The sequence below is a fragment of the Eremomyces bilateralis genome (assembly GCF_010015585.1).
Source record: "Eremomyces bilateralis CBS 781.70 unplaced genomic scaffold P152scaffold_24, whole genome shotgun sequence".
Taxonomy (NCBI): Eukaryota; Fungi; Ascomycota; class Dothideomycetes; order Eremomycetales; family Eremomycetaceae; genus Eremomyces; species Eremomyces bilateralis.
Window position 1 is genome coordinate 66779 of NW_022985090.1, and position 14390 is coordinate 81168.

The 14390-nt window shown below is 48.7% G+C and overlaps 6 protein-coding genes across 6 annotated transcripts; 5 read left to right on the plus strand and 1 right to left on the minus strand.

Moving 5' to 3' along the window:
• The first annotated feature begins 66 nt into the window (after positions 1-66).
• On the plus strand, positions 67-2441 carry P152DRAFT_158013 (uncharacterized protein). The gene is made up of 3 exons (XM_033673992.1): positions 67-411; positions 463-689; positions 741-2441. The coding sequence occupies exons 1-3, from the start codon at positions 297-299 to the stop codon at positions 2346-2348; spliced, it is 1950 nt and encodes a 649-aa protein (XP_033531093.1). The 5' UTR covers positions 67-296; the 3' UTR covers positions 2349-2441.
• Positions 2442-3935: 1494 nt separating this feature from the next.
• Positions 3936-6089, plus strand: P152DRAFT_476377 (uncharacterized protein; the record flags this gene model as incomplete). Its single annotated transcript, XM_033681502.1, has 4 exons — positions 3936-4098; positions 4152-4873; positions 4927-4988; positions 6035-6089. The coding sequence occupies 4 exons, from the start codon at positions 3936-3938 to the stop codon at positions 6087-6089; spliced, it is 1002 nt and encodes a 333-aa protein (XP_033531094.1).
• Positions 6090-6731: 642 nt separating this feature from the next.
• On the plus strand, positions 6732-8077 carry P152DRAFT_516647 (uncharacterized protein). Its single transcript, XM_033682959.1, has 2 exons — positions 6732-6970; positions 7034-8077. Exon 2 carries the CDS (start codon positions 7127-7129, stop codon positions 7943-7945), a length of 819 nt encoding a protein of 272 aa, XP_033531095.1. The 5' UTR covers positions 6732-6970; positions 7034-7126; the 3' UTR covers positions 7946-8077.
• Positions 8078-8113: 36 nt separating this feature from the next.
• P152DRAFT_451914 (uncharacterized protein) lies at positions 8114-8524 on the plus strand (the record flags this gene model as incomplete). The annotated part of the gene is made up of 1 exon (XM_033678259.1): positions 8114-8524. The coding sequence occupies one exon, from the start codon at positions 8114-8116 to the stop codon at positions 8522-8524; it is 411 nt and encodes a 136-aa protein (XP_033531096.1).
• Positions 8525-9658: 1134 nt separating this feature from the next.
• P152DRAFT_494339 (uncharacterized protein) lies at positions 9659-10814 on the plus strand. The gene is made up of 2 exons (XM_033682213.1): positions 9659-10091; positions 10158-10814. Exons 1-2 carry the CDS (start codon positions 10083-10085, stop codon positions 10503-10505), a joined length of 357 nt encoding a protein of 118 aa, XP_033531097.1. The 5' UTR covers positions 9659-10082; the 3' UTR covers positions 10506-10814.
• A 2307-nt stretch (positions 10815-13121) lies between these two features.
• P152DRAFT_158124 (uncharacterized protein) lies at positions 13122-14366 on the minus strand. The gene has a single exon (XM_033673993.1). The coding sequence runs from the start codon at positions 14168-14170 to the stop codon at positions 13520-13522; it is 651 nt and encodes a 216-aa protein (XP_033531098.1). The 5' UTR covers positions 14171-14366; the 3' UTR covers positions 13122-13519.
• Positions 14367-14390: the final 24 nt, after the last annotated feature.

Here is a 14390-nt window from a genome sequence, read left to right on the forward strand (position 1 = left end):
CTCGACAGGGATCCTTCATCTAGAAAGTTCGAGCCACGAATCGCAATTATGGTTGATGTGGCTCCAAGGACAGTTACATGACCACTCAATAATGTGAACGAAAGATTATGAACTCTCTTCCTCGACACTATTAACGTCCGCAGAGTCCATAGGGGGACTCGGTCAGCGACTTGCTCATGCAGACGGAAGACACTCTTTTGATACCCTTTTCGGCTTCACCCTTCAGCTGCGCCTGCAGCGCTCCCTTCGCGCTCTCCATCTATCGTCCGGTCATCGGATGAACAACAAGTCTCAAAATGAGCACCGATTACAATTATGATGAACAGGGCCAATATTTTCCCTACTTCATCCTTACGATTACCGCCCTAATTACCCTTCCGACCACATACTCGGTTCTTGCGCCGAGCAAAGGTATGACAGCGTGAGACCGCGATAATCAGGTGGTGCTAATGTTGATGACAGAGCTTGAAAACACCGCACCTCGAATCCAGTCCGATTTCAAACCCGAACATGCCGATCTTATTGAAGGACAACGGCGAAAGCAGAAGAGGCGGGAGCGAAAGGTGAAGCGGATGATGCTATCTGTCGGAGGATGGCTCCTCATGGCATGGATGGTGTACCTGATGGTGGTGACGACAAGGACGGTACCAAAAATATGGGACCCATATGATGTCCTAGGGATCTCGAGAGTATGTGTTTTGGATCTTTGGTGTGGTTGACCACATGCTGATCGAAAGCAGTCTTTGAACGAGAAAGAGATCAAGAAACACTACCGCAAGCTTTCCCTCACGCAACATCCTGACAAAGTCACACTTGATCCCGAGAGGAATATCACGACCGACTCGGTCAACAACCATTGGGTAGACATTACCAAGGCATATAAAGCACTCACCGATGATGAAATAAGGAACAACTACCTCCAGTACGGCCACCCGGACGGCAAGCAGAGCTTCAGCATCGGAATTGCGCTGCCCAAATTCCTTATTGAAGAGGGCAATGGGAAATACGCGCTTCTCCTGTACGGAGGACTACTAGCCGTATTCTTGCCTTACATCGTTGGACGATGGTGGTATGGGAGCCAGCGAGTCACAAAAGAAGGCGTTCTTGTCACGAGCGCTGGCAATATCTTCCGGGAATACCAGGAGACCTCCGATGAAGCCGCAGTCATTACTACTCTAAGCAGTGGAGAGGAGTTTGATGAGGTGCTGAGCGGTCGTGCGGACAGCGGCTTATCGAAACTCGAGCAGAAAGTGCTCTCAGACGACGAGACATCCCCACTAGCCGGACTTATCAGTGAGGCCAATAAGAACAAACTGAAAGATATGGAAGGCGTCCGACGAAAGGCATTGGGTCTTCTCTGGGCATACCTTGGACGGATTGAGTTGGAGGACGAATCGTTGAACGATGAAAAGTTGGAATGTGCCACCAAAGCAATCGCTTTGAACGAGAGCTACTCATCGATCGCCCTGGCCTATGGAAACATTCAACCTCTCCTCTCATCCTACCGCACTTCGCAATGCTTAATCCAGGCCTTCCCACCAGGCGGGTCGCCTCTCCTTCAGCTCCCTTTCATCACCCCTACCATCGCGAAAGCCATCGAAGGTGAAGACTCGCGGCGCCATCTCCGAGTTACCGACTACATGAACCTTCCAGCCGACATTCGAAAGAAGCGCTCCGTCGGACCCGACTTGCTCACTCCCCAGCAATACCAGTCCGCCGTCGCGCTCGCGTCCCAACTCCCCAACCTGCACGTCGAGAAGGCGTTCTTCAAGGTCGTCGGCGAGAAATACATCGTCCCCAACAGCTTCGTACAGTTCATCATCAAAGCCCGCCTCATTCCTCCCGGATCCACCAAAGTCCCTGACCCGGACCCGAAGGACCTCGAAGAGCCCGACCCGAAAGGCAACAAGACAATCGCCGACGACCCCAACGAAAAGCGCGAACAGCCGCCCCTAGCCCACGCGCCGTACTTCCCCCGCGACAAAGCGCCGCAATGGCACGTGTTCCTCGCCGACGGCAAGCAGGGGAAGCTCGCCGTGCCGCCGTTCACGTTCAATACCTTCAACAAGGCGGTGTACGACGAGGCGGGGAACCCGACGTACGCGGTGCTTACATTGCGGATGCAGTTCGGTGCGCCGCCGCAAGCGGGAAAATATACGTTCGCGTGCTACATCACGTGCGATTCGTATGTTGGGCTGGATACCAAGATCGATGTCACGATGAATGTGGAGGATGCGAGTAAGGCGGAGGCGATTGATATCGTTGATGATGATGCGGAGATTGCGAGAGGTATGTTACTCTGTTTGCTTCCTACGTCGATTGATAGGACTTTGGCTAACGATGTTTGACAGATGAGGCAGAATCTCTCATCGGCGGCGCCAAAGCCGCAGCTGCGAGCGGCCGACTACCCAGCATGGGCGATTCGGACGACGAGAGCGGGACGGATGAGGATGTCGAGACGGAGAGCGAGACGGATACGGAGACGGACACGGATGGGGAGTGATTGACATGGCGGTTTCCAAAAATTCATGGCGTTATATCCGCTTGTTCTCTCGTATCCTCGCACAGTGTAAAGTATATCCTAGTCCATGAGCATCGTGCAGGTGTTTGGTGCCAATATGAGTTCGAGCAAGGACGCGAGGGGCAATATGCTTTAGGTTGGTTATCAAATTCCGATTGACTATTGAGACCGATACCTTGTCGACCATGAGTCTTTTCCAGCCATGAAACCTTTCTGCCTCAACGATCTTGCCACCATTTGTGAATAAATCGACCTCATGGTCAGGAGACAATCAACATGCCTGACTGCCTCATAAGCGACCCTTCACCGACCATGAAGCCACCCGATATGTTCTGAACCCTGAATCCTCGCCTGATCATCAGCAGGCCACTTCAGGGGCAATCACCGCCGCAATTGCGCCTTACTTATTATGCCTTGTATGCCTTTTGCGTGGCAACCAAACCCCTCCTTCCATTAGGATGCAGGTCATCTACATGCTAGTGGGGGTACGGAATACTGCGCCTGGTTGCTCGGCTCCCTGCATGATTCAAGGTAGCCCATTAAGCGCGATACTAGTTTCGCACCAGGGGGCATGTGTTCGAGAAGATATTGCGAAGGTTGGGCTGTGCCGCAGGTCGATGTTGTTTCCTTTGCCGCTTTGCAGTTGTCAACTGCCAGGGCGGAGTGGTGGCTTAGCAGTTAGCATTCCGACCCGTCGAAGTGAGGATCAGCCAATCATATCGTGGTACATTCATCAATGTAAAAAATGCCATATGGCCAATCAATCAATTCCTGGCGTCCACTGGTAATGACTTTGCCCCATATTTCAGCCGTTTACGGCGTAGCGCGTGTGCAGAGATTGGAGTATCTAAAGAAATCAAAGCGAATCGACCAGCACTAGATGGCATCGCCGTAGTGTCTAGAACTGCCTTGTCCTGTGGATCTCAATGCCAATATCAACGTCTCTCTCTGTTATGCTTGAGACGACAGGGACATCCTCAATCAATATTTGAGCTTAGCAGGACATGGCATAGCCTATCTCAAGGCCACCGAAAGGCGATACTGTAGGCAGTGCATTCATATCCGTTGGTGAAATGCATGGAGGATCATGGAGGAGGTCTTGGAGGAGGTCTATAAGAAAGGAGAAACCGTCTCCCCTATGCTATGAATGCTTTCAGATCCTGATATAACTTGATCAAGAAAACAGCCCGTGGAATATCCAATCTAATATTTTAGCCATATCACAAAGCCGAAGGGTGCCTTGCTGGGGTACCTACCGACCTAAACCGAAGAATATACTTCGTCGCTTCCGTTTGCGAGTCAGAAATCGCCCGTTTGCTTTCACTTAAATCGCGTCATCATGTCCTTAACTGTGTTGAATTCACAATGCCATCCCTCAGATTCTCCCTCTCCGCTTATCCACAGATCAAGCACCATGGAGCGCCGACAGAGCATCTTCAAGAACTTGAAAAGCAAGTTCGGGAGCAAGAATTCCAATTCTACCTCACGGCAGGACTCGTTCGAACCAGCATCATCTCCTACAAGTATGGCTGATCGAAATCCACTGCAAAATCTTTCCCCGGTAACTCGTCGACCTAGTGAGTTCCCATGTCCAAACGATACCAACACATCCAATCTAACGCCAATTTAGTCCGTCCTGGCATGAACGCTTTTATCACCCCCTCAAATGAGCCACCGCCAGCATACACCCCCGCCGCGAACTCCCAGCCCAACCCCGCCATCGGCACCTCTGCCGCCGCCTCGGACGACACCTACGCCTTCCTCGGCTCCTTCGACACCGTCTTCCTCATCGACGACTCTGGCTCCATGGCCGGCCGCTCCTGGCGCGAAACCGCCCAGGCCCTCGAGACCATCACACCCATTTGCACCGTGCACGACGCCGACGGGATCGACCTGTACTTCCTTAACCAGGCAGACAGCCCGTACTACCGGCACGTGCAGTCGGTCGCCACGGTGCGGGAGATCTTCAGCACGGTGCGGCCGCGCGGTGGGACGCCGACGGGGCAGCGGCTGAATCAGATCTTGCGGCCATATGTGGCACGGTGTGCGAAGAACGTCGACGCGGTGAAGCCGTTGAACGTGATTGTGATCACGGACGGGGCGCCGAGCGATGATGTGGAGAGCGTGTTGATCAGTGCGGCGAAGAAGTTGGATAAGATGGACGCGCCGGCGTGGCAGGTGGGGGTGCAATTTTTCCAGGTGGGGAGGGAGCCTGGGGCGAAGGAGCATTTGAAGCAGTTAGATGATGAGTTGGCGGAGTTGGCAGGGGAAGATGATCTGAGGGATATGGTGGATACGGTGCCGTTTACGGGGGACAACGATGCGCAGCTGACGGGTGATGGGATACTGAAGGTAAGCACAATCACGACCAAGGAACACGCAGCCGCTAATCTAAAATAAATCAGGTTGTACTCGGCGCTGTAACTCGTCGGCTAGACCGAAAGCGGTCAAAGGACCTGCATCGTAAGTGAGGATAAGATCCATACACCTTGTATCATGAGGGCGTCGAGCTATGAAGCGAAATAAGAACCCCTGATCAGAAGAGATCGAAGGGCTTACATCGTCAATCCTAGCGGATACGCCGGCTGGATCCCTATGGATGGAATAGGGATTGGCGTTTGAGGTTTTCTGTCAGCTCTTGGCTCTGCGCTGCTCCGTTGCTCTGGAACATGTGCTTTTATATCTCCTTTCTCCTTGCGGTTCACGGCTTGCTCGTACAAGACAGCGTCAACTTAGGCTTTGAGTGATTTCATAGGTGTCAAGGAGGCTTGCAGATGAGTTAGTATCGCTAACTACTTAAGATATGGAACACATAGATACCGAAATATGGAACCTATTCTCCGATGCCCTTGAAACACATAATTCCATCTGGCAGTTTGCCTGGGTTGTATCCTTTGTCCAACTTGACCTTGGGTCTCACTAGGACAACAATAATCTAGACCAACTAGATAGGACTGTCTCCAGGGGTTCCGGAAGCAAAAGCAGCATAAACACTATCAAGAAAATCAATTCGGCCCCCATTCCCATTCCCATTCCCCACCCACAATAATAACAATGAAAAAGAACACACCAGCTGCGACTTGATCGTAGGACCTCTGTCCAGCAAAAGGAGAAGGAGCCACCCGGCGAAACCAGGTGACAGGATAATTTTTGAAGCCGAAGCCGTCAAAAGACTTGTGTTGGTCAACTACTTCTCCGAAATACAATTCAAGATTTAAAAATATATAATTATCAAATTTCGTCAAGTGAAAATGCTTTGTTCTGAGCTTCTGGTCGGATCTGCGATCAATCGCTGCGGAGAGATAGATGACTGGTCAAGGATGGCTGGGCTGACTGCTTCATGTCCGTCTGCCTCAGATCATCGCGCTGAGCCTCCCCGCTCGTAAACGTCAGCTAAACATAACAAGTGTGAGCCACTCGTAAGTCTATAGTTAAAGGAGATAATGTACCGGATAATCTGCCCGAGGGCTCTCTTACTTCTCATACCTAAACAACAATACTAACAATAAGAAGCAAGACCACCAACAGTGACTTGATTTTCACTCCCCATCGGCGGAAGGAGAAGTGATCGACCCAACATTGTGCCCCTCTCTCTTCTAACCCGAAGTTTTAATTAAACCACTACTTCGAGAGGAAATAGAACCTTTAAAAATATATACCATAAGCCTGGTCTACAACGTGTCATTTGGTCCGACAAGCATGTCTATCAACCACAGGCTTACATAGCTGTTGATTGCCTGCCTGGCTTGAGTACATATTCCTAAGAGTTTCGCTTTCTGGGGGTGAACAGATCGATGGTACCTCTGGAGTCTGGGGACTTTGGACTCCTAGCGCCCAGGACAGGCTCTTATAGCCCCTAAAATTGGGGAGGTTGAGAACTGAGACTCCACTTACTTTCCCATGACCCGCCCATTTTCGAGGGACTCACTTTTGCCCGTCAGTGGCATAGGAGGATATTCGAAGCGCACCCTTACTTAGGAAGGCCGTGATACATACCTCAGGTGCAGCAGCAAAAGAAGACGTGTACTGCGCTTCCGTGTCGATTACCAGTAGTTAAGACCAGCTTATAAGCTTCCGCATGTATGTATCGCGAACATCGACAAGCTTTCTAAATCTTATAAGATCATGTGAACGTCCGCTTCCTTAACCTGGGCAAGTATATTACTACAAAGAAGTCCGCTAGTTCCGCTTAATCTGAGTTCCCGATCGTGGTGTCAGACTCACAGTCAGAGCCTTGAACTTTGCTCAGACTTTATCAGCTGGGACTCAGCCGGCAACTGTGCTCCCTGGCCAATATGGCGTTCCGCTATACCCAATGAAGCCAGCTTCTTTTTTAGCATTCTCCATTAAATATTGACCAATCATATGCCTTAAGGCCAGAGGGCACCAAGTCTAAGAGATTTCTGCATAGTTTTGTGTGGATGTGTACAGCATCCTATCATGATATAGGTGAGATAACTTCCATCGTTAAGTGAACTCGATACAGAAGGATTCTCGCTAACCTGTTATCAGAAATTGATTCTACGCGTGGACTTCCACATTTCATCAAGTTTTAGGACCAATCCAACCACTACAGTAAAAGAACGCGTTATCTTCCCTTTCGCTATGCCGACTGCGTCCTCCCTCTCGAGCGAGTTATCCTCTATACCGCCAGATGAGATGCATTTATCATCATCGCCGTCTGCCTCGTCCACATCCTCAGATTCGACTCCCCGACCAAAACGTCCTTCCCCAAGACGATCCCCTACCAGATATCGGCAGATTCGGCGTGTTGCAGGGAAAAAACGGCTTCAACCATTTGACAAATTACGCGAAACATTGTACCTGTGGCGAAAGCAGCGGTTCACATTTAAAGAATTTCTCCGCGCCTGGTTACTATCGGATGAGCACCATGGTTCCTTGGGGAGGGCTACAAGGGTTGGATTATTCCGTGAACTCTTAGAAGAGGAGGAAATCCGTGAGGTTCTTGGGCATCACCCCTCAAGCCGCCGTAATTGGCAACCTCTCCTCAAAGAACTTGATGGCTTGACCGAATACAAATACTTTGACACTTTCGATCCTGATACCGCCCACGAATGGGATATCGACCTTGAAGATGTCCGAAAAGTTATCAAGACTAGGGCACCAGAATGGTACAGCTGCTTGGATCTAGTTCTTCGAAACTGTCGCAGTCAAGAACCAGATCAAAGGGAGACTCTTTCAAAGGGGACGATTGGGCAAATGTACACGATGACTGCAGTAGCATGCCGGAGTCGTAAGCGGAACACATCAAGTGTATACGCTAAGAAGCTGGGATTATATATGATCTCTAGTGGGACAAAGCGGCGGGTTGTGGATACAGTTGCTGGTCTCGGGCTTACTGACACTTACCAAAGTATCAATGAGGATATTTCAGATATGGCGCTCAAGGCGAAGGCAGGTTGATTATACCTTAGGTTAGATATTTTCTTCCTACTTCGCTATTAGAATCGTCCCCCAATGCTAGCCAAAATGCCAAAGGCAGTTCTTGTTTATAATAACTTCAACTTCAAAGATACATATTGTGCATGAACAGACGATTGGTTCAACTTATATTGTGCGGAATCTGTCAACATGTCTGATGAAGGTTTATCCCAATCAAGTTTCGATCCCACCCAACGTCTCTCCTTTAAAGATATCTGCAAAGCCGATGGTTTAAAGTATGATAAGAAAAAGCAGAGTGTAAACATTCACTTAGTCTACGAGGCCCTACAACACGTTCATTCTACAAGTATTGACTTGGTTTTCCATTCACAGCCGTCTACTGTCCCTTCTTCTGGTATCCGGAGATCAACCGTCTACACGCGGGTGGGAATACAACAAACATTCATCATCTTCGGGCTGCCCCTTTTGATGAGGGAACAATCCAAGGAATCTACGGAGTTCATGAAGATATTTGGATCCGACAGTTGGGTTTCCAATCCCAACCACCATGCGAAGACTTCACAAACCATCTCTCACTGGTATTTGGAGATCAGAAAGTAGCCCAACATATCCGTACTCTAAAGGAGGCACAGGAGATGGATATTGGGTCCCTCTGAACTATTTCATGTCTTGAATCTAATCCTAACAATCGCCCGTATCCATTTTGATATGAAGCCTCCACTACCGTCGGATACAAAGCCTTTAATACCATCAGATGCAACGCTTCTACCGGATATCATCTACTAGGATCGAAAAGGATGTACTCGAGATTCCCCCCTAAATAAATCTGAAAGGAAAATGTCCTAGAATTTCTCAGGTTTCTAGAGGGGGTTTTGGAGGTTTTTTCCCCAAGCGCTTCGCTTTCGTCCCAAACTCACCCCTGGCTTAGCTAATTAGGTGCCTAAATTACTACATAGGCTATCAATCCCTTGCCAGTGGAGCCCATCTTGCACTTGCTCACTCCAGTGACTTCATTGGACCTTTCCTTTGCGGCGCGCTCTTCCATTGACAGGACAATCCAGCCGCCTACATTTCCTAAAGGCAAGGCACAGCATCAATAGCGACTCTCTCGGCCGTTTAGTAGTAGTCCGGACTACGGACCCAAAACTAGGCTGCTTCAACCTGTCTCTAGGAAGAGGAAGCCGACTACTCTTCCGTATCTCCTTTATGTCGATCTGCTTTCTCTAGCATTTAAATTATAGCGGACGATCTACTGGTGCTAAACGGCTTCGAAGAGTAAGTTGTTGATTGGTTTAGACGTGTCAATCAATCACGGAAGCAATAGGTTCTCCTGCAGAGGGAGTGAGATGCATGTATTGTGGAAGCTGTGGGATACACCGCAAGGTAGATATACCCGAGCTTATGTAAGATAAAGAACAAGGAAAGAAATCTTGTGTGATGACTAAGTAATAACCTCTGATTTCCAACATAAGTCGATAGGCTAGTAGACGTCAAGAAGCGCGAAAGGAGATAACAACTCGTTTAAACTATGAAGTGTTAATGAGAAAATGGCGAGAGTAAGCTCTATGGACATGGTAATGACTAATGAGCACCTGCGGACTAGTTAATAGAATCCTTAAGTTACTAACTACCGATATTGAAAGTATCCTGGAACCCTAGAGTGTTATAGTTCCAGGCCCATGGTCTCCTCCCCTTGAAGTTATAGTCACTTCTTCTTCAGCTTTGCAATATGTACTCTAACTCTGTCTGGCTTGCTTATATTGACCTCTTTCTTCAGCGCTAACATCAACTCAGTTGTCCGCCGCCAATTCGATGCAGGCTTAGGTGTCCACCACCAGCGGTTTTGCTGTTCAACCCCGAGCGGCCTACCCATCACCATCCCATAGCGACGGGGCCAGCAGTGTTCCCGATATCAACAAAGCTCAAAATGTCACCTTTCGTCATCCCGGATACCCTGACGGAGCTAATATCCTGCTCATACTACCCGTGCACGATGGCCCTGGCGGAGGTATTCACCACGACTTTGCGTGGACCGCTTGTGCTGTTGTTGCGAACTGCGCATGGAGGAGTTTCCTGTCCGAGAGGCGAGATGGGCAAAGCGTTGATGTGGGAAAAGACAGCCTCTTGAAGGAGAGTGATTACTACTTTCGATTAACAGATGATGAGGGTCAAAGTGCGTAGTAGACGCGAGCATATGCATCAGGTGCTGATGGCCATCTGTATGGACATTGAGAAGTATCCTATTGTCGTATCCTTCGCCCATTTCAAGTTCCCGCACCGCAACCTTCCGCCATGCTGGACCTCCGAAGGTCTTCGAATTCCTATATCGAACTACCAATCACGTCCGACCAGCCTCTCAGATATACTTCTAGTGCGCGATAGATCCTGTCGAGTTACCGACCACTACGAAGGTACTGAAGACGTGCATCTCATCCCGCTCGTCGAGGAACGTTGGTTCAGATCAAACGAAATGTTGAAATGCACTTCTCGCCCGCTTCCATCGGTCACTTCGGCTGACGACCCTCGCAACTCTCTACTACTGCGCTCCGATCTACACTCTACCTTCGACGCGAAACGCTAGGTCGTGGTCCCGAAGGCAGAAACCTGGGTAGTCCACGTGCTAGATCCTAGCCCATCAAGGCAGTTTTTAAGCTTATACCACAACGTGACGTTGCAGCTGCTCGAGGACGTGTCGGTTGAGTATTTGTTCGCACGATTTGCTTCGACGATCTTGACCCAACTCGCATTTACTGGTTTTGCTGGGCGACGGAATCTAGTTATTGTAGACATGGAAGACCAGTCGAGTAATATCGAGGAGCTCACGGGCGAACAGTGGGCAGGGCTCTTCCCTCTTCGAACGAGGAGCAGGAGCCAGAGTCCTACAAAGAGAGCGGTAGGAAGTAGCAGAAGAGGATCTTAACGAAGAAGAATAGCCCGAGCCCCGGGGTTGAAGGAGAAAGAGGAGTTTGAAGCTTTCTACTCCCACTTGGTCATCTAGGGAGGATGCTTTCACGACGGAAGTCGAAGCAGTATAGGGACAAGTACGGAAGAATTGTCTCTCGAAAAGAAGACGACTTTTACAGCAAGAGCCTAGAACGACTGGAACACCCGGCGAGAGTGTGGATAAGGAGATCTTGGATACATAGCCGAAATAACGGCCAGTGGAATGAGTACTTTGAGTGAACGTGAGTATCTCCCGAAGATGGTAGTAGCACATTCAATCCGAAGATCGAACAGTTAACTTCGCACAGTGAATGACAATATGCCCGCTCATCCGTACTAAATGTCCTATAGAGCTACGTATGATCAACTGTCGTAATAAGAATGAAAATGAACGGAAGGAAGGAGTAAAAATAAAATCTCCTTCGTGCAGCGGCGAGGACCCTTGTCAACCCCCAAAAGGAGGCTCGCTCGGGGGCGTAATTAGTTGACCGAAAAGGTCACCCTCGCCGCATAGGACAGAATAGTGGGATTTGTGAAGTCCCGAGTACCCGGAGAAAGGCTTATACAAACCTAATTAAGCACGTGGACGCACAAATCATCAGTAGCGTATTGGAAGACATTTTCTCCGGAATTACTCCCCAACCTTGCCGATCCTACCACCAAGAGATTAAGAGCACTCTCCAAACAAAATCACCGTCCGGGTAAATACCCCCTTGCATCTCAGCACAAGTCATATATTGTGTGGAAACCCTTCAGGCATTGACCAACAGTGAAAGTGGTCAGTCGGTCCACCATTTCATGTTGCAGGGAGAAGGGTAATATGAGCCCTTTGGTCGTTAAATATCCATCTACGCCCATAAAAACAAGGTAATTCCTCTCCTGTTATAGCGGCGTTCTGGTAGCAGAAGGCGCCTACGTTTTGAAGGAGTAGAGCGTTATCATTTTGTGTCTAACATTCTGCCATAATGCTCACAGTATTGGCCAAGCACGGCTGGAATAAAAGCAAGGAGAAAGTTTGTTATATTGAATTTTAAGTGTTCTTTTAGCTCAATTATTTCCATGCCGAAGTTCTTTTACTATCCATACAGTACTTTTGAGATGTGCGGGCTGATCAAATTTGAAGCCCTGGTCAAAATCTGAACACCCTGCGTATCTATTTATACAAATTGACTAACACTCAGGAGCTCTCGGTACATATCTTCCTGCCTAAGGAATGAGGAACATCATTTAATAGATCATCTTGCAATTCCTGAAGCAACGGCCCTATTGGTTGCGAGAGAAACTAGCGTTAGAACCACCGACCGATTCGCGCACCCAGGAAGCGTTCGAGTAACGTAGCAGCCGAAAGAAAGAATATTGGGAGTTATGGTGGCGGTCAATGTTGAGAAATTTACCTGAGAGAAATGGACCTGAGGAGAGGTTTGAGTTAGAGAGATTGATTTGAGGTAAGGTTGGAGTGCAAGAAGTATAGCGGGGAGGCGGGTGTACGAGAATTCCATAACCGTTTCGCTGCCGATCTCTTACGACTCGAACTTGCTCTCAATAAAGTCCAAGATGTCCTCTATAGCTTACGAGGGCTGCGATGAGATTAAGGGAAGGGATCCGCTTAGGGCAAGTCATCTCGAGAAGTAGTGATTAATCAGTCGAATCAGTTGGATCACTAACTAAAGGTTCCCTACCCTGTTACACATTACGACGGCTACACTACAGCAAAACCAAGCTTATGTCACCTATACTAATTCAATTACGAATTCTGCAGCGGATAAGGTGATACATTTCATTCAAGGATATCACCAACGAGAAAATGCAGCTCGTTATCCCGTTAAATGTCGAGGCTTGAAGAGGGGGTTGCAAACCAAGAGAAAGTTATAACTGAAATAGATCTAAGCGATCACAGGGTAAGAATTGCCATGCTACATCAAGTTCGAATGATCTTATAATAGTATAGTTCCGTCTGTTATGGTCCCAGGCCTGCGGCCTGTTCCCTTGGTTGTGGCTGAAGAGGTGGCTGGTGGATTATGGTATATCAGAGAAGCAAACAAACATGGTAACACAGCATTAGGGCAATGGAGAGGAGAGTCGCTATCTCGCGCACAAAGGAGCCGGGAGATTTCTTCTCTCCCTCTCTCTCTTCAGTTTAGATTAATGGAACTTGGTAATCGCAGACCTTGCGCATCCAGACCGTGTCACCGTCGAAGACTAGAAGGAAATGATTTACGCTGCGATTATCCCTTGGTTGTACCTAAGCTGTTGCCCAATTTAGAAACCGACCATAATTTCTAGCCACTTCTTGCTTTGTTTCTTCGTAATCGGTTCTTCGCAATCGGTTCTTCATCCGAATTTACAGCGGGGATTTCCTGCTGGAGCATTTACTCGAGCAGGCCAGAGTCGTTCAATGGCCCTCCGATATCATCTGCTTTCCGCTTTCCAATTGCCCTCTTAGTCCGAAATTCGGATATTGGTTGAACTCGCTTAGACGATCGTTGATGTTCACGCTATTTTAACCCAACGTTGCACAGACGAGGTGTGTAATGCTTCCCATGCATACGCTACAAGTGATCGCAAAAGGGTTATATTCCATCTTGAATCATTGGCTCGCAATCAGGAACTGGGCATTGACGAACTTGATCGAGGTGGCCCAGAGGTAAATGCTCAGCCTTGAATTGTGCTGTTAGAGTGTGACATTTCGAATATTACAACGGACGCCCAGTCGGATCGCAGAGGACGCATATAGGGCGTTCGGTGCCTCGATGGCCAGCAGGAGTATAGTGTTTGCCGTGCTGACGCTGCAAATGAGTAAAACGGAGATACGCCAGCGCCAACGGTCAAACCGTAGTCAGGAACTGGGCATTTATGTCCTTTGTCTAGGTGACTATGTCGCAAATGTGTGACCAGAAAGTGTCTCATGAGAGACAAATGTTGTGAGAAAGATACAACTCTACCAGTCGGATCGCAAAGGACGCAAATAGACCGAGGACATGGATCTGGAGCGTTTCGGTCATGCCCCTTGCTTTTCTTCAAAAGGCGGGAATAGCTAGCCAGTAACTCAATAAATGGAGCCTGACCTTCTTCATTAACGGGTGCTGCATCAACGAAGATGTCGCTGTTCGAAATCGGCGACTCGATAATAGTGATATGGCCACCTATCGCCCCGTGTATGTTGCACATTGCCAAAGTATTTCTCCCGCTTCTCTCGAATAACGAAGTCGGATAACCGGTCCAGTAAGTGGCGCTGTACCTTCTTATTGTCCTGGAGATCTTTGATATCTCGTCTCTCAAGAAGCTTTTTAAACTGTTCTTCATTCATGTGGCATGGGGCAATAGACGTAGAGAAAGAACTTTTGATGCTTGGAGCGTTGTGGGGAACTTCCATTGCTGCGTGTTTTTGCTTTTGGGACTTTTGGCCATATCTTTTTGACTGGAACAATAAAGAGGAAGGAGATTGAAAGCACCGATCCGGACTTGATCGTCTGACTCCGGACTGGCAAAAAGAGAAGTGTAGTGCACCTAGGGATGTGTAAAG

Bases quoted from the DNA above. Each gene is read 5' to 3' on its own strand.
- P152DRAFT_158013 (XM_033673992.1), top strand. From the start codon at position 297: ATGAGCACCGATTACAATTATGATGAACAGGGCCAATATTTTCCCTAC. The intron at 412-462 runs GTATGACAGCGT...TGTTGATGACAG, and splicing joins GGTTCTTGCGCCGAGCAAAG to AGCTTGAAAACACCGCACCT. The intron at 690-740 runs GTATGTGTTTTG...GATCGAAAGCAG, and splicing joins ATGTCCTAGGGATCTCGAGA to TCTTTGAACGAGAAAGAGAT.
- P152DRAFT_516647 (XM_033682959.1), top strand. From the start codon at position 7,127: ATGCCGACTGCGTCCTCCCTCTCGAGCGAGTTATCCTCTATACCGCCA.
- P152DRAFT_158124 (XM_033673993.1), bottom strand. From the start codon at position 14,170: ATGAAGAACAGTTTAAAAAGCTTCTTGAGAGACGAGATATCAAAGATC.